We start from the raw sequence: 25,532 nt of genomic DNA, 5'->3' as shown, positions 1-25,532 counted from the left end.
AGTCTCGCCATTGGTCTCACCCCTTGCCTGTCAGACTTCGGGTCCCGCCTATGACCGCGCCGCCTAGCTCCACGCTCCGGCGCCGTTCTTTTCCCACGGCTGGCACACTCCGGCAACTTCTGATTGGCCCCGCCCGCCAGCCGCTCCTCTTGATTGGCGGGCGCGTCCCTCGTGGGCGGGTCCATAGCTTGTCGCAGCGGGCGCCGATTGGCCCCTGCTGCGCTTGTGTGGGCGGGGCTTTCATGGCTGGCCCTCCTCTCTTTCTCCCCAGGCCGAAGCCTCTGGACGGCCCTGGAAGCCGGTGAGTGCCCGAGGCCCGATGCCCGCCTGAGGCGGCGAAGTGGGACTGGGCCCGGGGGAGACTGGAGCTTCGGGGCTCCTGTCGGGGCTCCGGAGGCCGGCGCGGGCTGCGGGGGAGGGGCGGTGACGCGGACACTCACCTCGGGCGCGCAGCCGGACGGCAAGCGGGGGTCGAAGGGAGGGGGGTGGGGCGGGGCGCCTACACTCCCCCAACTCGAGCTCCTACTATGTGCGAGGCCGGGTCGGGGTCCTCGCTGGAGCCCCAGGCCTACTCCGCAGATGGGGAAACTGAGGCTCGCTTTGGGACCTTGGACGCTTTAATACCTGAGTCATTGCCTTCAATCCCCTGCTCCCAGATGACAGTGTCTCTATTTTCACGTGTAAAAATTGCGGACCAGAGACAGGGATCATCATGACTGGCGGAACAGAGGGGCAGGGAAAGACATCTTTGAGCCCCCACGGTGTACTTGGGCAATTTTATTTTTATAACTAAATAATTACCTTTAATTATATTAACTCGAGATGGGTTATATTGTACCCATTTTACAGGGAGGGTAAAACAGGCTGGACAGAGGCGGTGACTGCAGGGGGACAGGGTTGAGAACAACACTTCAGAGACCAACTGTGTGCTGAGTTCCTTAACCTTTTTAACCCCACAGTAGTCCCCCAAGGAAGGCTGTAGTCTCTAATAGATGGGGAAGCAGGTTGAGAGAATTACCAGTTGGGAGGAGGAAATTGACATCTTTGAGGACCTACTGCACGTTGCTCTCAAATCCCCTCTTTAGAATGACAGAAAATGGTCTGGGCTTGAATCCCATTTCTCCCTTTTACTGACTGTATGACTTTGAGCAGTTTACTTCGTTCACCTCTCCATGCCTCAGTTTCCCCATCAGAGAAGTGGAGATTCTGAGATCATTCTATGAATTTGGACAGCTGTTCTAAAAGCAGGAAAACAAACACCCGGCACATGGTAGGTGCGCTTACCACTATTTAGTCCTCAGTTCACTCCTGAGAGGACTGAAGCTCCAGAGCCTAGAAAAACATTTTGTCGTCTTCTTTGGTACGCCTAGTGCTCTCTGTGGATTGTGTGGTCCCATTTCCAGGGTCGGGGAAACTGAAGTTCAGCGAGATTAAATGATGTCGTGAGGCATAACTTGTTTAAGCGCTGGGCTGGGCACTTTCTCCCACATCGGCTTATTCATTTCATTGGCCTCAATTCGCGGAGAGGAAAGCCGATGCCCAGAAAGCTTGAGCGGGATGTGAACCCCCGGAGTCCTCAGCCCTCTCTGCCGCGGGTCCTTGACCTTTGCTCGCCAGAAGAAGGAGGGGCCCCTGGCACTGCTGCTGCCGCCGCTGCCGCCCACCTGGCAACAGGCTTATCCCCGCCTCCCGCCATCCCCCTGTCTAGAGCCTTGCAGCTCCAGGACCCGCCCCCTTCCCAAGCCGGGCAGGTGCTGGGTGACATCAGAGCCAGGCTCCCTCCCGGTGACGTGACGTGGCCCCGCCCCGCGCTGGACCGCGGAGGTAGCCGCACCTGAGAGCTCGGAAGAGGACGGGGGATTCCCGTGCCCCCTCCCCATCTTCCCGCTTCCTGTACCAAGCCGGCGCCCCCCAGGTAGCCCCTAGGATCCGCGGTTGAGGGGACAGCTACACGGGCACTTGGGTCTCGGGGAGATGGGGGTTGGGCGCTGGGATTCCGGGATCTGAGGAGAGGCGCTGGGGGGCCAGGAATCCCAGGTCTGATTAAGGACGGCTCTGGGAGTCTGGGCTCCTAGGTCTGGAGGGAGGAAGGCACTGGGGCCAGGACTGTGTGTCTGGGAGCCTGAATTTGTGGGTCTTGAAGGAGGAGGGGGCTGGGGACCTGGACTCCTGGGTCTGGGGGCCCAGATTTCTGAGTCTGGGGGCAGAGAGGACCCCTGAATCCAAGCACTAGATTAAGGTCAGAGGGCCAGATGCCAAGGGCCCCAACCCCTACCCCAGGGGCGGATCCCTGGCTCCTTTTCCTTTCCAGCCCAGCAGTTTCTGCCCCTCCCAGGGCAGGTGCTTTCACCTGCCCTGGTGACAGAAATGAGCCCTGGCAAAGGTGTTCCAGCAGGCTAAGGAGGGTGGGGCTGCCAAAGGGGCAGGCCCACTTCATCAGAGCTGTTATCAGCCCTCAGAATCTGAATGTCCCTGGCGTCCTCAGCTCTAGCCCGCCTGCAGTAAGGTGAGGGGGCTCGGACTCATGGGTCCAAGGGAGGAGGGGGCTGAGGGTTCCGATTCCTGGATCCTGGATGAGTAGCCTGCCGGGGGCCCAGACTCCTGAGTCTGGAAGAGGAGGGGGCTGGGGGCCTGGACTCCTGGGTCCAAGGGAGGAGGGACTGGGGGCCCAGATTCCTGGCTCTAGGGAGGGGAAGCATAGTGCTGGGTGATTGTAAAAAACTCCCAAACCCTTCCTGGTCAAAGGCCGCAGGCTGGAGAGGAAGTGGGTGGGGTGAGGGTGGGGGTAAAGTCCCAGGGATGGGACTTGGCTGTGAATAGAACAGGGCCGCACGGTAGGCCTGGGGTGAGCCTGGGCAACTTGGGGCCTGGGAAGTGGAGAAATGGTATCCAGCGGTGGGAGAAGCCTGCTGTTTGAGTGCAGGGGCCTTGGGTTTGAGGCCCGAGAGCATCAGGACCAAATGAGAGCATCAGGACCAAACGTCACGGGGTGGGCTGGGGGCCTGGGACTGCTGGTGGTGAGGAGAGGGTCTGGGGGAAAGAGGGACATGTGGCCTGGAGCTGAGTTTCCGGGTGAGGCGAAGACAAGAGCCTGATGGGACCAGATTTAAGGATGCCCCAAGAGGAGCTGGGTGTTTGGAGGGACTTCTCCAGGGATATGTCGGAGGTGGGGGGGCCTGGAGGGCAGAGGCAGAAGCACCGAGGTGGAGGAGACAGAACATTGGGGGGTTCCTGTGACAGGGGTGGCGGTGGCCAGGCAGTGATGTGGCCGTTTGAGGCAGTGGGAGGGAATAGAGGCCGACTTTTTTCCTGACCTGTGCTTAGACTGCTGTAGAATTGCCGTGGTCAGTTCACTATTGGTCTGCAGCCCCTTTAAGGGCGGGGAAGGGTCTAGCACAGGCTGGCTCCCCCAGTGCCTCCCCTATCAGCTCACAGCTCATCTTGGGTTCTGACTGTCTGAGACTAGAACTGTCCGAGACTAGATCACCCCCAGACCAGGAGCTCCTCAAAGCAGGACCCTGTCTGACTTATCTCTGGGTCCCCAGACTCACTCTGGGCAGAGCCTGGTACTTGAACAGCCTCAGGGAATGTTGAGTGAATGCAGAAGTGAATGAATGGGGCCAGTCTCCCCATTATAAAGAGAAGGAAGTCAGGTCACAGGGAAGGAAGCCACTAACCGAGGGATGAGATTCAGGTCTGTTCTGGGGTACACCAGAGGTGGTCAGGGAACCTAAGTTACAGAAATCAGATTGACACCCTCCTAGGGCTCACATCTATGAGGTCAAGGTCCTCATCACAGCACAATCTGACCCCTTTGGTCCCTAATCTTACCTTACCTACCACCCTCTCCGCCTGGATCACCTGGCACCAGCCACACTGGCCTCTCACAATGCCACAGACATACAGGCACACACCTGCCCCAGGGCCTTTGCACGGAGCTATTTTCCCAGCCTGGAATGCTTTTCCTCCTGACGTTCCCATGGCCTGCTTCCTTCATCTCCCTCAGATCTTTATTCTGATGCCACATCAAAGAGACTTTCCCTGGCCACCCCAATTAAAACTTCAGCTCCCCTCAACCCTAACGTCTCCTGTTCCCTGCTTCATTTTTCTCCTTGGCATGTATCATCATTTAACATACTATATAATTTACTTATTTATCTTTGAATCCATCTCCTGGGATTAGAGCAGTGCGAACTCATACAAATACAATGCAAGCCAAATGTGTAATTTAAAAATTTCTGGCCACATTAAAAATAAAAAAGTAAAAAGGAACAAGTGACATGAATGTTAATGATATATTTTATTTAACCCAATATATCCAAAATATTATCAGTGCAATATGTCGTCAAATGTAAAAAACACGAATGAGCTTTTTGTTGTACTGGCTTTGAAACTGGGTGTGTGTCTTATGCTCAGAACCCACCTCCGTTTGGATTCTCCATTTCAACTTTCCAGTAGCCACACAGGGCCATGGCTCCCGAAGTAGCCAGAGCAGGGCTAGAATGTAAACACTTAGGGAGGCGGGGATCTTTTTCTGCCTTGCTTTTGGCTATATGGCTAATGCCTTGAATAGTGCCTGGCTTACAGCTTGGCTTATTAAAGAATTAATTCTTAAAAATTTATTTCATTGAAGTATAGTTGGTTTACAATGTGGTGTTAATTTCTGCTGTACAGCAAAGTGATTCAGTTATACATATATATATATTCTTTTTCATATTCTTTTCCATTATGGTTTATCACAGGATATTGAATATGGGTCCCTGTGCTATACAGTAGGACCTTGTGGTTTATCCATTCTATATATAATAGTTGGCATCTGCTAATCCCAAACTCCCAGTCCTTCCCTCCCTCATCTCCCACCCCTTGGCCACCACAAATCTGTTCTCTGTGTCTGTGAGTCTGATTCAGTTTTGTAGATAAGTTCGTTTGTGTCGTATTTTAGATTCTACATATAAGTGACATCATATGATATTTGTCTTTGTCTGACTTTACTTCACTTAGTATGATAATCTCTAGGTCCATCCATGTTGCTGCCAGTGGCATTATTTCATTCTTTTTTTAATGGCTGAGGAGCATTCCATTGTATATATGTACCACATCTTTATCCATTCATCTGTTGATGGACATTTAGGTTGTTATTAAAGAATTATTAAATCAGGGATTCCCTGGGGGTCCAGTGGTTACGACTCGGAGCTTTCACTGCTGTGGCCAGGGTTCAATCCTTGGTCAGGGAATTAAGATCCAACAAGCCACGTAGTGGGGCCACACACACACACACACACAAACAGAATTATTTAATGAATGAATGGATAGAGAGGTGAATGGGTGGAATGAGTAAAGAAAGATCTGTGGATCCATTTTGCAGACGTGTAAATTGAGGTCTGGTGGAGAAAGGCAGTGGCGACTGCCTGGGGGATCTGGGGTGGGGATGGAGCCCCGCCTCCCCGACCCTCACCCTCTGCTCTCTCCCTGCAGACCATGGCAGCAGTGACCGTGTCGGTGCCCGGGCGGAAGATGCCCCCCAGGCCGGGCCCAGTGCCCGAGGCGGCCCAGCCGTTCCTGTTCGCGCCCCGTGGGCCGGGCGTGGGGAGCGTGCCCGGGGGCTCGGCCATGTCCCCGCAGGTGGAGTGGACAGCACGGCGCCTGGTGTGGGTGCCTTCGGAGTTGCACGGCTTCGAGGCGGCGGCCCTGCGGGACGAGGGCGAGGAAGAAGCCGAGGTGGAGCTGGCGGAGAGCGGGCGGCGGCTGCGGCTGCCGCGGGACCAGATCCAGCGCATGAACCCACCCAAGTTCAGCAAGGCCGAGGACATGGCTGAGCTGACCTGCCTCAACGAGGCCTCCGTGCTGCACAACCTCCGCGAGCGATACTACTCCGGCCTCATCTATGTGAGTGGCCTCCTTCCCCAGGAGGGCATTGCGCGGGGTGCGGGTCTGGGTGTCAGCACCACAACTTGAACCAACCTGAGGCTATTTATAATCTTTATCCCATGTCGTATGACTCTGCCTATGCTTACTTGCCAAATGATAAACTATTGCATATCAAGAGTGCCTCAGACCCCACTGGGGGCGTCCTGTAATATTATAGGGTAGATGCTCCTTATTATTTCCTTAAGTTAAAAAAATTCTGACTCCTCAAATATAACACATCCAAAGGTTTTGAGAAAGGGATATGGATCTGTAGTGATAATTAATGGGAGCCACTGAGTATGGAAAACTGCCTGCCTGGCTCTGTGCATTTGTTTCCTTTCATCTTACAAATAGTAGAGTGTTTTATACCTAAAAGGAAACTGAGGCCCAGAGAGATTTAATAACAATAAAAACTAACATTTATTAAGCATGTACTAGGCACTCTAAAATATATTGTTTCAATACATTTGCACAATTAAAAAGCATTTTGTCCCCATTTTACAGATAGAGAAACTGAGGCACAGAAAGGTCAAGTTCCTTGACCAAGGTCACCCAGTTGGACTTGGCAGACGTGGGTAGTCTGGCTCCAGGCCCCACCACTTTGCTCTGATGCCTCTTGGGATTAAGACGGGATTGATGATAGTTATGTCGACTATGGTCTAGTCTCTGTTAAGCATTCACTGTCTCACGTTAAAAGCAAACAGGTGGAGTAGGGCGGCAGTTCTTAACTCTGCTTCACATTAGAATCATGTTAGGAATTTTTAAAAAATACCAACGCTCAAGCCCCGCCTCACCCCATTTAAATCAGGCTCTCTGAGGGTGTGACACTGGTCTTTTTAATAAGCTTCTAGGGTGGTTCTAAGGGACAGCCAAAGCGTAATTCAGAGCAAACAGGATTAGAGAGAGTGACAAGGAATGTGGAGAATAATAATGAGAAATAATGATCATGGGTGGCTAGCAAATGTTTATCCAGCACTTGTGATGTGCCAAGTACTGTTGTAAGTGCTGCCTGTGGGTTATCAGCTCACTTCTGGGGCGGAGCTTGTTCTTATCACCTGATGTTTCAGGAATGTTAAGTGACTTGGGTCCCAGGTCACATGGACATGAAGGATTTGAACCCAGGCAGCTGGCCCCAGAGTCATGCTCCGAACACCAGCTTAGAGGGCTGGGGTCTCACTACCTTACTCATTTTAACTGACCCCACAAGAAGAACTACAAAATACCTTGCTAAAACCCTAAAAGGAAAAGTGCTGGTTTTATATTTTTTTAAAAACCACAATACTTTAATGAGAGTAATAAAAGAATATTTCAATAAATGATGAGATGTATCAAAAAATAAAGATAAATAAACTGGCCCCAGTATCCACCCCATTAGGGGTCACAAGCACAAGATTAGAATATTTTTTATGAAATCTGATTCCTGTTTGGGGAGGAGACTGAGGTTGTGAGAGGGCCAGTGGCTGGCTCAGGGGCCCCCAGCTTTTGGTGGCAGGGGTGGGATTTGAACTGAGGGCTGTCTGGCCCTGGATGGAGTTGGCAGCTTCTCCAGGCTGTACTGGGCCCTTATGATTCCTCACTAGCCTTTGTGAGTCCTGGGAAAGAGACCTCTGTCCAGGCCACTCCCCTGGACCTCACCAAAGACAAGGGATCAGTGGGGCACCCAAAACACTGAGCCACCCTTTTCCTGTGAATAAACACTCTGAACCCTCACGGCAACTTTGTAAGGTATCTCCTATCATCCCCATTCTGCAGGTGGGGACACTGAGCCTCAGAGAGGGGCCAGGATTTGGACAAAGCCCCACCAGCTACAAACCAGCTTAACTGGGATTTGAACCCAGGCCATCTGACTCCATACCCTACATCCTATCCACTGCATTAGGAAGATTATTGAGAAAGTTCAGGGGAAAAAATGGTAAGGCCTGAGCTAAGGCTATGGCCCGAGAGCCAGAGAATTGGGACCTGACAGATGAAAGCGAGATGGAAGATTCCAGAAGCCCAGACAGGAAGCAAATAGGGCCTTAACAATAATCATTAGCAATTAGTGAGGGCCTGCTTTCTCCGTCAGGAGCTGTTCTAAACTTCTTTCCAATATGATCTGTTGACCCCCTCTCCACATAAGGCTGTGAGGTAGGGGTTATCACCTCCTTTGTCCATGGCTTGGAGAGGAGAAGCCATTAGCCCAGGAGTAGCTAACAGCTAACATATTAAGCACACACAGGGAGCTCCCTGGAGGTCCAGTGGTTAAGACTAAAGTGGCAGCGCAGGTTTGATCCCTGGTCGGAGAACTAAGATCCTCACATGCCGCGCGGCCAATAAATAAATAAGTAAATAAATAAGTAAATAAGTAAATAAGTAAGTAAGTAAGTAAGCATGCACAGGGCTCCAGGGCCCACGCTGAGCCCTGTACTTGCAACGGGAACTTGCGGATGGCTCCCAGCAGCTTTCTGTGGAAGCGCTGTTCCCGTCCCTGTGTGATGAGAAAATGGGACCCAGAAAAGTTAAGGTGCTTGCTCAGGCCACGCAGCTAGAAGGTTCGATTCAAGCTCCACCTTGTTCGTCCTCGGGCCCTGCTTAATAAATACTAACTGGCCAACTGGTGATGGGAAAGATAGCGCTTCCCAGTGCAAGGAGTGGGGGGCGTCCGGGGTTTTAGAAACCCAGTTTCTGTCGCTAATAGGCTATTTGGCCTTGAGTGACTCAAAGTCTCGGTCCCTTCACTGGGATGCTCGAGGCAGGAAGGGAACCCATCTGCCGGGCACTGGCCATGTTCTCTGCTCCGTGAGGCACTGGAAGATGCATGGTGGCGTGCCATTCTCAGAATCCTTCTAGACTGTGGGGGGATTACAGCTCCATTTTACCAGGACTGGCAACTGAGGCTCAGAGAGGGCAAGCCCCTCGTGCTAAGTCACACAGGGCTCGAAACCCAGGATGACGTGGCATCCGAGTCTGAGTGAACTCTTAGCTTTCAGGTGGGATGGGAACGTGAGCGTCTTGGGACCCATGACTGGAGTGCCTTTTATGGGGCCCCGCCTTGGGCTGGCTAGTTTTTATTAATTATCGTCCTTAATCCCCACAGCCTCTGTAATGAGATGGGGAGGGTTTCTCAGGGAGAAAACTGAGACTGTGGGGAGAGTCACAGGGCTGAGGAGAGGGGGAGGCGGGGAGTTGCACCCGGTGGGTCTGCAAACCGAGACTGTGGGGAGAGTCACGGGGCTGAGGAGAGGGGGAGGCAGGGAGTTGCACCCGGTGGGTCTGCCTTCAGAGCCCCGAGGGCTGGGGCAGCCACACCAGACCCTTCCAGCCAGGTTTTCCGCAGCTGTGCCCCTGCCACTCAGGTGTCCCCGACCCTCTCTAGGCACACCAGCCTCTGCCCTTTGTCCCCTGGCCTTGGCAGCCAGCTCAGGTTCCATCTGGTATGGTTGGCAGGAGGGGGCTGAGATGGGGAGTGGCACGGGTCGGGGAGGCTCCTCTGTCAGCCAGGAGTGGGGGCCTGGGTGCCAGCAGCCATGAGATACCCTCCCTGGGAATGTGGTCCGGCCGCCCTGCCCTCGAGAGCTCCTGGGAGCTGCTGGCAGGGAGGGCAGACACCCAGCAAACCGGTTGTTCTGCTCTAGACTGGCCACCCACCCTCCCATCCTTAAAAGCTTGGCACCTGGGAGCCAGGCAACCTGTGGTGGCCACACCCTTGCTCTGCTTGAGAAGCTCTAGCCATCTGGGAGCTTAAAGCAGTTCTGCTACCAACCAACAAGTAACCGCCTAGCCATTTAACTAGCCAAGTAGCTAACTAGCTGGCTAAGTAGCTAACTAGTTTCACAGTTAACTAGCTAAGCCCCTAAGCAGCTAACTCTCTGCTGGATTAGCTAGCTTAGTCCAGCTAACTTAGCTAGTTAGCTCTCTGGGTTGGTTTAGCTAGGTGATCAGCTAGCTCTCTAGCTGTCTAACTGCCTCTATCCATCCTAAGTGCGTCTTATCTACCCGAGGCTCTGTCCGAGCTGGAACAGTTCTTAAACCTTTACAGGGTCCTGCACTCAGGCCCAACAGCTGTGTGGACAAATTCAAGGTGTCCATGAACTTGGATGCAAAAAAAAAAAATTACATCTTTATTTTCACTCACCTTGAGAACCTGTTTAGCATTTCCTCCAATAAGAAGGAACCACCAAGACGGTCGTGGAAGCAGGTCCTGTGAGTCTGTTATGAACAGAAACTGCAGACATGCTCTTGTCGTGTTTCAGCTGCTGCAGATACTGGGAGCACCTTTCCAGAAATGTTCTATGTGTATTCAGGCAAATTCATAAAAATATTCTTCTTGCACCCCTTTCAATGCAAACAGTTCTTACCTTGTCTCCTTTCCGTGGTAATGTTTTGGAGATAGTTCTCTACCTGTATACAGTACACCGAAAGCATCATAGGAATTCATTGTATGACCGTGCATCCAGATTGTCTCCAGTCTTCCGCTGTTTTAAAAATGATGCTGCAGATGAACTTGCACATGGTCCTTTCACGCATGTGCGAGTCCAAGCAGTGACAGGGCTACAGAGCCTACCTTCTCTCTCTGTGTGTGAATCCTCATCCGTACAGCACCTTCGTGCAATTTGGAAAGCTTCTTTTCAACCATCAGCCTGAAACTCTTTGTAAAATATGTTCAAATCTACATTGTCGTGGTGTGAATGGCAGCCCCTTTGCCAGATGTCCTTGTGCAGTGCACAACCTGCCCAGCTGTACACGGCAGCCCCATGCTGCCCTCTGGGCCACAGGCAGGCAGCTAGCTGAGGCCCTCTCTCCTTCTTGCCCGCTGCAGACCTACTCCGGCCTTTTCTGTGTGGTCATCAACCCGTACAAGCAGCTTCCCATCTATACGGAGGCGATTGTGGAGATGTACCGGGGCAAAAAGCGCCACGAAGTGCCGCCCCACGTGTACGCAGTGACTGAGGGGGCCTACCGAAGCATGCTCCAGGGTGAGTGTGGGGCTTGGGCTGCTGGAGGTGCCTCTTCAGTGGGGACTGGGCTGGGGGTCAGGATCAGATGACAGGTCAAGGATTTCAGACACTGTGAGGCTTCTTTGTGGGGCAGGAGGTAACACAAATGGAGGGCCGAGTGGGCAAGGCTCTGGGTCCTACCAGACAGGCCCCTTTTTATCTGTCTCTCTGTTCACTCCTTCCCTCAACAAGTCTCATTTGGGACCTCACTGTTGCCAGCTCTTGCAAAAATTCCTCTTGAAACAGTGATTCTTAAGAGTGTTCATTCATTCATCATTTATATTGTTGACGTGATCTACATGGTCATGGGTGAATGGCTGCCCCTTAGACGATGGGCAGCATGGGGTCGCTGTGTACAGCTGGGCAGGCTGAGCACTGCACAAGGATGTTTGTCAGAGGGGCTGCCATTCACCCCATGACAATGTCGATCAGTTCTGCCAAAATTCCATAGTTCCCAGGTAGTATTCATATTACACTCATTAGATATTTATTATGTATACATACATACATATATATATATAAAATACCTGCAAATACCTGCACTATGCACTCAAACATTTATATATAATGTTTTTATAGTCACATTATAAATTTGTATTTAGTCAGAGGTAACATTTTATTTGGTTATATAATCTGTTACATATTTTTTATACTAGTTAATATAACTTAGGAATAAATGTTCAAGAAAATAAGAGTGAGTGCCTACTCTGGGTCAAGCACTTTTCAGGGATGAACACATTTAACGTCACAGCCACCCTATGAAGGAGGTGTGCTCGTTATCCCTGGTTGCCAGGTGGGGAAACTGAGGCATAGAGCAGCACACTCACTGCCCACCGTCCCACTGGTGGGTCAGTGGCTGAGGTAGGATTCGAACCCAAGGCCCCCAGCTGCTGCTTGCGTGTAGGTCACACTGTGTATCATGTCCTCATCCTGGGCTGGGCACTGTGAGTTTTGACATGTGACCCTCCTGGATTCTAATACCTGACCCCGACTCAGCCTCTTGCTTGCTGTGTAACCCTGGGAAAGTGGCTGTCCCTCTCTGAGCCTCAGTTTCTTTTTTTTTCTTTTTTTTGGCCACACCATGAGGCTTGCAGGATCTTAGTTCCCCGACCAGAGATTGAACGTGGGCCCCAGCAGTGAAAGTGCCGAGTCCTAACCACTGGACCACCAACGAATTCCCCTTAAGCTTCAGTTTCCTCAACCTGTAAAATGGAGACAATAAACTCCAACTGAACAGAATGTAATTCATTCAAGAAACTTCAATTTGAGCCCCTACCGTGTGCCTCCTTGTGCTGAGCATGTGAAATTCAAAGACATGAGAGCAAGATTCTGGATCCCAGGTTCAGCCCTGGATACAAAACAGGCCACAAAACTGTATTATATACTAGCTGGTATATTAAAAAAAAATTGTTTTTGAAGATTCTCTCTGAGTTCTGACTATGGCCCTGTGAGGTAGGGGCTGTTTTTTTTTTCTGGCTACGCGGTGCAGCTTGTGGGATCTTAGTTCCCTGACCAGGGATCAAACCCAGGCCCCTGCAGTGAAAGCACCAAGTCCTAACCACTCTGCCCCATTTTTCAGATGGGGAAAGTAAGGCACAGAAGACTTCAGAGACTGACGCAAGGTCACACAGCAAGGCAGGGAGGTGGCTGGGCCTTGAACCCATGTCCATAGGGCTCCCAAACCAGGCCGCTAACTCTGAGGCCCTATTGAATGCAGCCCTGTCTCTGGCTTAAAACCACCCAGAGACCTCCTGCCCTCCTTAAAAACCATCCAGACCCTTTAATCGTGGTCTCCAAACCCATCTGCATCATCTCCAGCTCTGCCCCCTCCCCCAGCCTCACTGGCCTCCTTGCTGTCTCTCAAACATCTCCAACTTGGTCCCACCACAGGGCCTTTGCACTGGTCGTGCCCTCTGCCTGGAATGCTCTTTCCCTGCTTCCTCGTCCTTTAGGGCTGAGCTGAAATAGCACCTTTTCTGAGACGCCTTCTGGCCCTCGACCCCTCCCCTCAGTCACTTCTTATGACTTTAGACCAGGGCTTCTCAATCCTGGCTCTGTTGACCTTTGGGGCTGGATGAGTCTTTGGAGTGGGGGGTTGTCCTGTGCATCATAGGATGTTAAACAACATCCCTGGGCTCTACCACTAAAGCTTGTAGGACAACCCTCCCAGGTTGTGACAACCAAAAATGTCTCCAGACATTGCCAACTGTCAAATCTTCATTTTTAGTTTATGGGGTTTTGTTGTTGTTTTGTTTGTTTCTTTGTTTTGCTGTGCTGCATGGCTTGCGGGGATTTCAGTTCCCAGACCAGGGACTGAACCCAGGCCACGGCAGTGAAAGCCAAGAGTCCTAATCACTAGGCCACCAGGGAACTCCCCTAGTTTATGTGCTTTTATCCCCCACTCAAGCGGATGCTCCATGAGGGCAGGGACCTTGCAAATTCCCACTGCCCTCAGTGTCTGACACTTAGTAGGTGGTCAGTGTGCATTTGTTGAAGGGTTGTGTCGGGCCCAGGGTGAGCGCAGGAGGAGATGGTGAGGACTGAGCTGTGCTCTCTGCCCTCAAGTTGGGCAGATGAGCCACCAATGGGCCACCAGTCACCATAACTACCATTCTGTGGCCTGTTTTCTATTAGAGGCTGAGCCTGGGGTCCAGGATCTCACTCTCATGTCTCTGAATTTAACACACTCAGCACAAGGCAGCACATGGTAGGGGCTCAAATTGAAGTTTGTTGAATGAATCACATTCTGTTCAGTTGGAGTTTGTTGTCTCCATTTTACAGGTGAGGACACAGGCTCAGAGAGGGGTAGCTGCTTTCCCAGGGTCACACAGCAAATGAGAGGTTGAGTTAGGGTTAGGTATTAGAATCTAGGAGGGTCACACGTCAAAATCCAAGCTTTTCCTTAGCCCTTGGGAAGGATTTTGGAAAGAGGGTAGCCAGTGTCTCACTGGAGAAATCCTCCCAGGTGACACATCCCCCTCTGTCCCCTACAGATCGTGAGGATCAGTCCATTCTCTGCACGTGAGTAATCCTGAAGGACTTCCTGGAGGAAGCGGGGTCCCGGCTGGGCGTGGCTCTGCTTGGAATGGGCGGGGCTTACCTTGGAACATTGCTGACTCTTTTTGTTTCCCTTTGTGCCCCCCCTTAGCGGGGAGTCTGGGGCTGGGAAGACAGAAAACACCAAGAAAGTCATCCAGTACCTCGCCCACGTGGCATCATCGCCAAAGGGCAGGAAGGAGCCGGGTGTCCCGGTAAGTGACCTGCCTTGGGACATCCTCTGGACCCTGCCACCAGCAAGGCCCCCTCCATCTCAGGTTCTGCTTCCCCCCATAACTAACTCCCTGCCTCCCTCATGGAGGGACACAGTTGTGGGCCTTCTCCTGGCTGCCCATGCCCCCTGCGTCCCTACTGTGTGCCTGATATAGTGCTGGGAGCAGAGACACAAAAATGTGAAGGCCAGTCCTTGGCCTCATTGGCCCTCGGAACAGCGCCTGGCGCACAGTAGGTGCTTACATTCCAGAGCATCCACTGTGTGTCAGGCCTGTTTAGGTTCCGGCAATGCCCAGGTTTACTCTATAAGTGGGCATTTATATAGTACTAGTCCCTTTGCTTCTATTACTGTAACACTCCAGTGAGGTGGGTGTGGTCTTCCTGCGTTAAAGACAGGAAACCAAAGTCACAGCTGTGGTGAGTTGGTTTTCCGAGGCCACACACCCAGGAAGGGCTAGCCTGGATTCAAACCCCGGGTGCTGCGGGTACCCCCCCGACGCCACCCCGCTCCACATGGCCAGTTTCCCCAGCCCCTCGTCTCTCCGCCTCACCCCACCCACCACCTGAGACCACCAGTTCACCTGTGTGTCTGTCCACGTTCCATGTGCTGTGTCCTGGTCCATGTCCCGGTCCGTGTCTCGTGTCCTGTGACTTCCTCAGGCCTCCACCAGCACCGTGTCTTATGTGAGTAGTGGGGAATCACCTCGAGTCCTGTCACCCCTAATACCACCTGGGTCACCCCAGACCACAGTCTTCCTGGCAGACAGGGCCCCCTCAGGCACTGATGGTCACCCCTGCCAGGAAGCCACATTGCCACTTATGGCAGTCCTGCTGTGTGCACGCCCAGCCCCACACTGTCATGTCACACAACCCTACTGTGTGCACACAGGCCCCCCCCCACCCCACTGTTGCTTATGGCAGCCCTACTGCGTGCACACACCTAGGGCCCATGCTGCCATTTAGTGTGGTCCTACCGCACATGTGCAGACCCCAACCACACAGCCGTTTCTGTTAGCCCTACTGTGTCTGTGCAGACTGGCCACAGATCCCAATGTGAAACAACCCAGAGGCCACAACTACCATTTATTGTTGATCTGCTAAATATATGTAGACAGAGCCCACAGATACCACAAGTTCACACAACCCACAGACCCACACTGACAGTTATGGTAGGCTTAATGTGTACACCCAGCTCAGGCTAGTGTCTGAGGGCTCACAGGGCATTTAAAGAAATAGTTGGTGTCTTTGAGAGCCTGGATAGGAAAGAGGGGAAGGGGATTGCTGTTGACTGAGCACCTACTATGTTCCTGGCTCTGACACCGAGGTGGCTGTAGGGAAGTTCAGAATAAGATCCCTACCCATGGGGGTGGGGGGAGGGATAAATTGGGAGTAGGGGATGAAAAGATGCACATTACCGTATATAAAATAGATAAACAACAAAGATTTACTGTATAGAACAGGGAACTATATTTAATATCTCATAATGAACTATAATGGATAAGAATTGGAAAAAGAAGAATATAGGTATATACATATATATGTATAACCATATCATTTTGCTGTATACCTGAAACTAACACAATATTATAAATCAACTATACTTCAATTTTAAAAAAATGTTCCTGTCTTAAAAAAATAAATAAATAAAAAATCCCCACCCATGGATCAGCCTGACTGGGGGAGGAAACTACCAAACTTCCAAACAGTTTGAAGCACTTTACTTAGATGGTATAAGATTTTTCTTTAATTCTGCAAGTGATACATGAGTACATATTCACTGTACCAACAGCAACAATGACAAAAATCAGATAAAGTGAAATTCCTTTTTCCTTCTCTCAGTCCTCCTCCCTTGGAGCGTCTTATGCTGTTGACAGTTTGGTGTGTATCCTTGCAGACCTTTCTCTAAATGTTTACAGACATGTGTCTATCCTTATAGAAATAGGAGTCTCGTTTTGTGGTGTACTTTTCCCTCAATTTATTTTTTATTAATGGGATCACACTGTAGGTATTTTCCTGCAACTTGCTTTTTGTTTTGTTTTGTTTCCACTAACAATGTATCCTGGAGATGTTTCCTCAGATGTTTCCTCGTTCCCTTCACAGTAGACTGAAGGGCAAGACCCAGATGCGGGAAAGCGGGCACACACCCGGACACACAAAGGCCCCTCACACACAGGCACTCAGCCAGCTGTGACACAGACCCACCCCCCTTACAGCTGGGCCAACCCCCCTGCCCCCACTGACGCGCCATCCCCCGCGCCCCTGCAGGGTGAGCTGGAGCGGCAGCTTCTTCAGGCTAACCCCATCCTGGAGGCCTTTGGCAACGCCAAGACAGTAAAGAATGACAACTCCTCCCGATTCGTGAGTGCTGGGGGAGGGCGGTGCCTGGGCCTGAGTCGGTGAAACAGGAGCTGGGAGTTTCGGAGGATGGTGGAGGGGAGGCAGGATGTGTGGGTCTGTTGAAGGAGGAGGGGCCTGTGGGCCGTGACTTCTAGGTCTGAGAGATGAAGGAGCTGGGGACCTGGGTCCCGAGGAAAGAAGTCAAAGGGGCCTGGACCTTGAATTCCCCTGGGAACTGCCCCCCCGAACTGGAACCTCATGATTGGAGTGGGGTTCAGTGGAGGGAGAAAGCAAGAGGCAGCCCCGGCCCTGGGAGGGGTGAGTGTGGGTTGGCGGTGCTCTCTAGGCCTGCGGGATCCTTGGCTAAGTCCCTCCGCCCGCTCCCCTCGCAGGGCAAGTTCATCCGCATCAACTTCGACGTTGCCGGGTACATCGTGGGCGCCAACATCGAGACTTGTATCCTCACCGCCCGGAGGGGTGCCTGGTGGGGGGGACGAGGGGTGGCAGCCAAGGAGGGTGGCTCTTGGGATCTCACCGCTTACGGAAAACAGGCGTCCACACTCGCCGGGAACGCTGGCTCCCTGCAGCTCAGAAACTGTGCCTCAGTTTCCCCCTCTGCAGAAGGGGAAGGATCCTAGAACCTCAGGAAGGGGCAGAGAGACAGCATCTCCACATGAAGGGAGGAGGGCAGGGCCTCCGGGAGCTTTTAGGAGAAGGCCAGCCCAGCCTCGCTATGGGGCGGAGGGTCGGCTATGACTTAACCATAGAGAAAGGTCGCGAGCACAGGCAGCAAAAGGGGAAGGCGTGTGGGGCTGAGTGGGGGGGGCGGGCAGCGCCAGCTTCCAGAGGCCTTGCCCCGTGGAGTCACACGGGACGTGCTTAATTCCCAGGTATGCCAACACGTGTGAAATGTTTTCTACCAGGCATGCTCATCAGAGACTCCGCGCCCAGGGTTTTTACTGGGGGCTGATCACCTAGGCACTCTCTCCCTGGCACGTACCCAAATTCCAGAGTCCCCGAAGGAAAGCAGGTGTTCAGAAGAAACCATGTTGTTTTGCACAAACAGTTTAGGTGCAGGGGGCCCCTCCTGTCAGCCAAGGAAGGCTGGGAACCCTCCTGAAATCCGGATTCCCAGACACCAGCCAGAGGCGGGCCTTGCAAGCCGGCTAACTCGGGCCAGCTGTGTCAAACCTTTCCCACACATGCTCGGTAGGAACTTACGAGACAAAACCCAGAAGCTCCAGGAGTGCAGAGCTTAAGAGAACGAGCGAAGAAATCACACCCACCCGCGTTCGAATCCCAGCTCTGCCACTCTGAGGCTCTTGCGCACGTGATTTGACCTCTCTGGGCTTCAGTTTCCCCCTCTGTAGAAGGGGACGGATCATAGAACCTACCCTGGAAGGGTCTGAAGTGAGGCAGGTTCTTAGCATGGCCCCTGCCACCTCGTAAGCACTCAAGCATGAGCTATCTGGGAATTCCCTGGCAGTCCAGTGGTTAGGACTCAGCGCTTTCACTGCCGAGGGCCCGGGTTCAATCCCTGCCTGGTTGGGGAACTAAGATCCCACAAGCCGTGTGGCACGGTCAAAAAAAAAAAAATGAGCTATCATTATTAGAAATGAATGATTAAATTAGCACTGTCCTTATAATGTTAATATTGTTAATAATTATTCATTGCAATGTGGATGATATTCATAACAAATCATATCCCCATCCCCGGGGTATCTAAGCTCACTGTTCCCCCCGGTAATCTGGGGGAGGGTTGAGAAGCAGTGTGTCAGTGAAGGGTTTTTCCTAAGAGGGCTTAGGGAGTAAGGAAACCCGGATCTCGCTGTCAAGCAGCTGGGCCCCATGGGCTCTGCTGCCACCTGGTATCTTCTTCCTTGGGCTCGAGGCCTCATGTCCCCTGCTGCCACCAGCTCCTGATCCCCACCGTTCCTGCGGCCCATCACCCCTCTGCATCACGGTTCCTACTCACACAACTTCTTAGAGCTCACGGCTCTCCCTGCCCCATCCATCCTGCCATCCCAGGCCTCCACGGACCCCGGGAGTCTTCTCTGCCTGCTTCCAAGCGCTAACTTTCTCCCATCCACACCCCACATCCAGTTGGGGCTGCCCCCACCAGGCACGGCTCTCCTGCCTGGCTGTCTCTGTCTCGGGGCCGATGACCAGCCTGTGGTCATTGGTCCTCGCGGGGCAGGTGCCACCCCCGGGGTCAAACAGATGGATCCCGGGCTTGGCCTGACCCCTCACACCAGCGTCAGCACGTCCAACATTTCTTGAGGGTTTACTGCATGCCTGGCAGTGTCTTGAGAACTCTCCATATGTTAACTCAGTTCCTCGTCTCTGTAGCCCTGTGAGGCAGACGCTGTTATCATCCCATTTCACAGAAGAGGAAAACGAGGCTCGGGGCTGTCATTACCCAGGGTCGCACAGGTCACGCATGCTCCCTTCACCCCACCTTGCCCTGTGGGACCCCCTCCTGTGTGTCCTCCCCGTCTCACCCAAGCAGGTTAGCGCCCCAGGGTTTTGGGTCAATGGTTTGCAGTCCATCTTGGGCGAGGCTCCCCAAGGCAGGTCCTGCATTATGACAGTTGTGCAAAATATGTGCTCGGTGGTCCATGAGTGTAGGACACAGACGGCTACACCAATTATCAGGTGTTTTATTTTCCTTTAAGGCGTCTCGCCAATTTTCAGTGTGTAAACGTGCCATGTGGCTTTCGCAGAAGGGAGAAGCTGAGAGCCCCAGTAGTCATACGGGGAAACTGAGGCTGGGAGGGTCATGACAGCAGGAGGTATTCTTATCCTTGGTAGTGAAAAACCAGGCACAGCTGCAGTGTTTGACACATAATAACTCATTTACCCCGACAGCACCTCATAGACTCATGGACGGGTGTTAGTATCGGGCCCCTTGCACAGATGAGGAAACTAAGGCTCGAGGCTTAAGTGACACAAGTCCAAAGCCACTGGTCCAGTTAGCGACCAGGTCGCCGGCCGGGGCTATGAGTGACTCCACTGTTCCACGGGATAGCCGGGGGGTCCCCTCCATGTGGCACCTTGACTCGCCCCCCCACCCAGACCTGCTGGAGAAGTCCAGGGCCATCCGCCAGGCCAAGGACGAATGCAGCTTCCACATCTTCTACCAGCTGCTGGGAGGCGCCGGGGAGCAGCTCAAGGGTTAGTGTCCGATGGCTCCCCACCCCTCCCCGGGGTCTGGGTGGTAGCCGCGTGTGGACCCCCCGGGGCGGAGGACATGGGAGGCACTAACCTTTGTCAGGCACCTGCTTTGTGTCAGGCTCCTGCTGGGTGGTGGATTCTCTCGCCTCCCGGATCCCACCGCCCCTGGTTTCTGCCGCCTCTCGACTCCTGCCACCCCCAGACTCTGCTGCCCTCTGGTTCCCGCTGTCTCCCGGGTCTTGCTCACGCCGGCTACGTGGCCACGTGTCTCCTGCCCACACACTTCTCTCCTGAAACTCCGGGGCTCTGCTTACTCCAGCGGGTGCTGTAACAAGTCCAGCTTTGCCTTCTCGTGGTTCCCGATGATGGTGGTTTGCGTGGCTTGTAGGCTCCTGCTGCCTCCTGTCTCCTGCTCTGCGCTCCTCCAGCCTTCTGGCTGTGGAAACGCCCCAAGGCCGTCTCCTCTACGGTGGCCCCGCTGCCCTGTGGCTCCCCTGTCATTCTGGCTTCTTCCACCCCGTAGCTTGGGCCGCCTCCTGGCCCCTCCGCACCCAGCCTCCTGCTCGCGGTGGCTTCCGAACCCTCTGCCACCGGCCCCTCCTGTCCCATGGCTTCTGCTAACTCGGGCACCCGCAGCCCTGTTGCTTCTGCCAATGCGCAGCTCCTGCCTTCTCTGGGCAACTCTGCGACTAGAGAATCATTATGGAAGGAGGGAAGAGGAAAGGTCTAATATGTGCTAAATACCCACTTCACGCCCGGCCCTTCCTACCAAACCCTTGAAGAATGGATCCCCACTCATTTGACAGAGGAGGAGACCGAGGTTCCTAGTGGGGAAGTGATGCTCTTCCCGGGGTGGCTATTGAGGAAGCCGGGACTTGAGTCTGACTCTACAGCTCATTCTTGACCTTGGCCTCCGCCCGTTACTCCTACAGCCGACCTCCTCCTGGAGCCGTTCTCCCACTACCGCTTCCTGACCAACGGGCCATCGTCCTCTCCGGGCCAGGAGCGCGAGCTCTTCCAGGAGACACTGGAGTCCCTGCGGGTCCTGGGATTCACCCACGAGGAAATCACCTGTGAGTGAGCCGTGAGCCCAGAGCCCCCCATGAAGGATGGGGGTGGACACCTGGCCATGCATTGCTCGGTTTGAAAACTAAAACAGGGAACGGAGGAAGGAGGAAGCTTTAAATAGGGGATCGGGAAGGACACACTGTGTTGGTGATGTTTGCGCAAAGGCCTGGAGAGCCGAAGGTGTGAGCATTGGTGCTATCGGGGGAAGAACAGTCTAGGCAGGGGGAAACAGCGTGTGCAAAAGCCCTGAAGCAGGAAAGGCGTGGCATGTTTGAGGAATTGAAACTTCTCGAATGGATTCAATTAGTGGGTGACCCAGGGGAGTGGGGAGATGGAGCCACAGGGGCAGGTGAGGCCTCAAATGCCAGCCTGAGGGGCTGGGATTTGTCCTGAGGGCACTGGGGAGCCATGGGAGGGCTGGGAGCCGTGGAGGAGCAGCTCTGGGCCATGTGGAGGATGGACTGTAGGGCAGGAAGAGGCTGAAGTGAGGGTGCAGGGAGGACCCTGCCCCTGGCCCGGGTCTTCCTTGGTTGGTCTGGGCTCGGGGGGCACTGGGGTGAAATACTCAGCTCATTACCCGTGTTCTTCTGCTTTGCCCCCCACCTTTCTCACCAAACAGTACATTTTGACAATAGTTCCGTTGCAGTACTGTATTCGTTTGCCAGGGCTGCCATCACAAAGCACCATAAACCGAGTGCCTTAAACAAGTGAAATTGATCATCTCCCAGGTCTGGAGGCCAGAAGTCTGAGGTCAAGGTGTTGGTGGGGTTGGTTGGTCCTGGGAGAATCTGTTCCCTTCCCCTCCCCTAACTTCTGGTGGTTTCCTTGTTAGAAGCGTCACCTGATCTCCGCCTTCAGCCTAATGGGGTGCGCCCGCCTCCCCACCCAAGCATCTGTATGCAAATCCTCCCTTTTATAGGACACCCATCATTTTGGATTAGGGGCCACCCCAGTCCCGTATGATCTCATCTTAGCTTAAATAATTACAGCTGCAACGACCCAATACCCAAATCAGGTCACATTCTGAGAGGTCCCAGGCATTAGGATTTTAGTATATTTTTGAAGGGAATAGAGGGACACGATTCAACCCATTACGTGCACATAGAGGGGGAAATCTCAGTCTTTTTTCCGGCTACCTGGCATTTCATTGTCTGGATGAATTGTGATTCCTCTCACCAGTCCCGTGGAGACCCTGATTTCCAGTTCTGAGCGGGGCCGGGCCTGGGTCTCATTCTCCTCTGGTCTCCGGGGCTGTGGAAGGCGTCGGGAGCCACTGTGGGCTCCAGGGCCAATGGGGAGGGCTGGAGACCCAGTCAGTGCCAGGTTGGCTGTCCACCCAGGCAGCGAACAGGCCAGCGTCCTCAGGCATATTGACACAGGGTCCCAGGCCTCCCTGCTAGATTTCCCAACCACGGGTTGCGTAACTGCCCTGCTCCTCCCTGGGCAGCTGACAAACAAATTCAGATGGAGGCCACAGTGGGGGCCTGAGCCTCTCAGGTACCGCCTGCCCTCCTGACACAGGTCACCTCAAGTAACCCTCCTGCCGTGTGGTGGGCGCGGGTAGCAGCTCCGATTTTTCCAGTCCCGAAACAAAAATTTTGCACCACCGTCGGTGTGTAGTGACATAATCTGAATATGATCAAAGGTCATCGTGTGAAAACCGAGTCGCCCCGGGCCCCTCTGAGCCCTAGTTTTCCACTGTTAAGCTTCCTGCATCTCCTGCCAGAAATATTTCAGACATGTAAGAAAAGACACACATTATTCTCCAGCCCCAGGGCTGATGTTCAGCTGTAATGTTGATCAAAATGTTACCATATTTCTGGGACTTCCCTGGCGGTCCAGTGGTTAAGACTCCGCACTTCCACTGCAGCGGGCACGGGTTCGATCCCTGGTGGGGGAACTGAGATCCTGCATGCCACCCACCCCCTCCAAAAAAAATGTTACCGTATTTCTCTCCTGATTTAAAAGTTCCTGCGCAGTGGTTGATCCAGATGGGCCCCACCTCCCTGACCTTCCTCCCAGGACCGGCTCAGAGGCACCAAATAACCATGAAAACACCTGGCATATCAGGCCCCACACCCTGGCCTGGGTCCTGCATGGCACTGGGGTAAAATAGCTCATCACCCCCGTGCTAGCGTGGGCTTTGTCCCCTACTTTTCCCACCAAACAGCATGTTTTGGCAGTTATTCTGGTTTTGTAGGTATAGGTGAATTTCAGGGTTTTTTGTGGTTGCAGAAGGTTTCACTGTTTAGATGAGCTGTGATTCTTGCAGCCTGTCTGTCCCTTGCAGACACACCCTTCGGGTGACTGCATTCTGTTGCTATTGGGACGAACCCCCATCCCCCCAAAAGTGCCAAGAATATCCTTATAAGTAGGTCTTTGTGCCCATGGGTGAACAGAACCGCAGGATCAGCTCTTAAGCCACAAAATGCTGAGTCCAAGGAGAGGTGCAATTTTTGGTTTTATCCAGCTTTAATGGAAATTTAACAGCTTTATTGAGGTATCATTCACGTACCAAAACATTTACCTATTTAAAGTATATATCAGGGAATTCCCTGGCGGTCCAGTGGTTAGGACTCCGCACTTTCACTGCCAAGGGCCCAGGTTCGATCCCTGGTCGGGGAACTAAGATCCCGCAGGCCGTGTGGCGTGGCCAAATACAAGCCAGTGGCTTTTAGTACCTTCAGAGCTGTGCAGCCGTCCCCACAATCAATTTTAGAACATTTTCAGTGACCCAAGAAGATAACTTGCGCCCCTTTGCGGTCGTCTGCCGGTTTTCCAATGGCAGCCCCTGGCAACCACAGATCTGCTTCCTGTGTGGGACCTTTCATATAAGTGGAATCATACAATATATCATCCTTTGTGGCTGGCTTCCTTCCCTCGGCATGATGGTTTGAAGTTTCATCCATGTGGTCGTACGTATCCGTGCTTCCTTCCTTTTTACTGCTGAATAATTTTGCTTTTTACCTTTTTCTTATGGAACCTTTCAAACAGGTATGCAAGTAGAGAGCAGAGGGTCGTGAACCCCCCACCCCTCCCCCAGGAACCTGGCAGCAGATCCAGCAGTTAGGGGCTCATGACTTCTTGGCTTTCAGCTCTAACCCCCAGCCCCTTTCCCTTCCCCCAACCCCACTCTGTTTTTTTAACTTGTACTGAATCGACCTCGCCGCCGTCCAGAAGGTGGCGCTAGTTTCCAGTTTCTCCCACCCTGTCTCTGGAGCACCTGTTCCCCGACGTGGTTGCCAGCAACCACTGTTGTCAGCTTTTTTGCTTTTGCTGGTGTGGCAGGTGGATGGGGTCTCATAACAGTGTGATTTTGTGTCTCACTTCCAAGGAGTGGAGCCAGCCGGTCACCTTTTTTTCTAGCCTCTCCTTTGGAAGAAAGAGGAGACAGAGATGGGGAGTTCCCTGGCGGTCCAGTGGTTAGGACTCGTAGGTTAGGGATGGCCCTGGGTTCGATCCCTGGTCGGGAAACTAGGCTCCCACAAGCCCCATGGCGCGGCCAAAAAGAAAAAAGGACACAGAGGTCCAGGGAGGTGGGGTGTCTGCCCTATAGGACTCACTGCCTTTGATGAGGTGGTGGTGGAACCCGGGTCTGACTCCAAAGCCAGCCCGTGATCCGTTTCCAGAGAGGCAGGTGGGCGCCTCTGGGTCACCCACGGGAAGCCCAGGGCAGAGAGCGTTCAGGGCCAGTGGAAGCAGGACCTCCACCCCCCTCCTCACTTCCCATCCACGTTGGCGCCGTAAATGCCACCAGGGAGGTGGAACAGGCAGCCTAGCACACAGGGAGGTGAGCTCCTGCCCACGTGAGGCCGTCGTAGCCTCGCCAGCCCCACGCCTCCGCCCATGCAGGTCGGGGCTTGCTTACCGCTGGCTGGGTTGAAATCACCAGCCAGAGCTGACTGCCAGCCCTTCAGGTGTCAGGTTCACCGGGTGCTTGGAACCCGCGCAGGTTCCGAAGCCAACCGTAAAAGGCCATTTTAAAGGCCACGGGGGGGGGGGGGGGACTCGAGTCTGGGTCAGGTCTGAGCTGATGTTAAGGATGAATAATCAGTTTGTTAGGGGTGATGATGCGCTTGTGAGTCTATCAGGAGATGTGCTCATTTATTTATCTTTTGGGAGGTGCCTCGCTGCCCTGCCGCAAAACCTCGCAGCGTTTCCGGGACTCTCGGCTGTCCCCCCACCCCGACCCCCCTGACCCCCCGCCCAGCCCCTCCCACTGCCCAGCAGGGGAAACCCGGGCCCAGGAGGTCACTGGCTTGCCCCAGGTCACGCCTCAGTAATGCAGTCCCCACTAGTTAACTCTTGGCCATTTGTTCATTCGTATATCGATTCATTCAACACACGATGGAGTCTGCGGGCCAGACCCCTGCAGACGCTGGGAGAAATGAACCGTGACCAAGACAGAACAAGCCCCTGCCCCCTGGAGCGCTGAGACCCAGGGAGCATCAAATCACACAAGTGGATTAAAGTTGATCCCCTGTTAGAGTGATGGCTGGAAGGTGCATGGAGCAGTGACTGTGGGTCAAGGGGGTGGGGGGTGGGGTCTCGGAAGGGGCGGGGCAGCCCCTGGAGGAGGTGGCGCTTGGCTGAGCCCTGATGGTCAGGCAGGAATTAAGCAGGTGTAGGTGGTCCTGGACCGCCTCTATGGGGAGGGAACTCCCAGGGCGAAAGCCTGGGGGCAAGAGAGAGTGTCACGTGTTGGCGGAGATGAAAGAGGTTGGCCTGGCTGGTTGGAGTAACTGAGGGGCTGGAGCTTGTGGGAGGATTGGGAACAGGGTGCCGAAGACCTTGATAAGG

General features: G+C 53.4%; 1 protein-coding gene across 4 annotated transcripts in view; it reads left to right on the top strand.

Annotated features, from left to right (window-relative positions):
* The first annotated feature begins 217 nt into the window (after nucleotides 1-217).
* Nucleotides 218-25,532, top strand: part of MYH14 (myosin heavy chain 14) — a 92,371-nt gene continuing 67,056 nt past the window's right edge. Inside the window, exons 1-10 of one of the 4 annotated variants that reach the window (XM_082435869.1) lie at nucleotides 218-301; nucleotides 5,476-5,886; nucleotides 10,706-10,862; nucleotides 13,877-13,904; nucleotides 14,032-14,134; nucleotides 14,814-14,837; nucleotides 16,419-16,511; nucleotides 16,883-16,946; nucleotides 19,566-19,664; nucleotides 20,597-20,737. In XM_082435869.1, coding sequence (XP_082291995.1) covers nucleotides 5,479-5,886; nucleotides 10,706-10,862; nucleotides 13,877-13,904; nucleotides 14,032-14,134; nucleotides 14,814-14,837; nucleotides 16,419-16,511; nucleotides 16,883-16,946; nucleotides 19,566-19,664; nucleotides 20,597-20,737 — 1,117 coding nt within the window. In that variant the 5' untranslated portion in view covers nucleotides 218-301; nucleotides 5,476-5,478. Of the gene's footprint in view, nucleotides 302-1,778; nucleotides 1,916-2,482; nucleotides 2,507-5,475; nucleotides 5,887-10,705; nucleotides 10,863-13,876; nucleotides 13,905-14,031; nucleotides 14,135-14,813; nucleotides 14,838-16,418; nucleotides 16,512-16,882; nucleotides 16,947-19,565; nucleotides 19,665-20,596; nucleotides 20,738-25,532 lie in introns of those variants that run through there. The other 3 variants (XM_082435870.1, XM_082435871.1, XM_082435872.1) reach the window with 3 other exon arrangements.

This window comes from Balaenoptera physalus (genome assembly GCF_965194825.1).
Source record: "Balaenoptera physalus genome assembly, chromosome: 19".
Taxonomy (NCBI): Eukaryota; Metazoa; Chordata; class Mammalia; order Artiodactyla; family Balaenopteridae; genus Balaenoptera; species Balaenoptera physalus.
The sequence above is the reverse complement of the archived record's forward strand: the minus strand, read 5'-3'. Positions and strand labels throughout refer to the sequence as shown.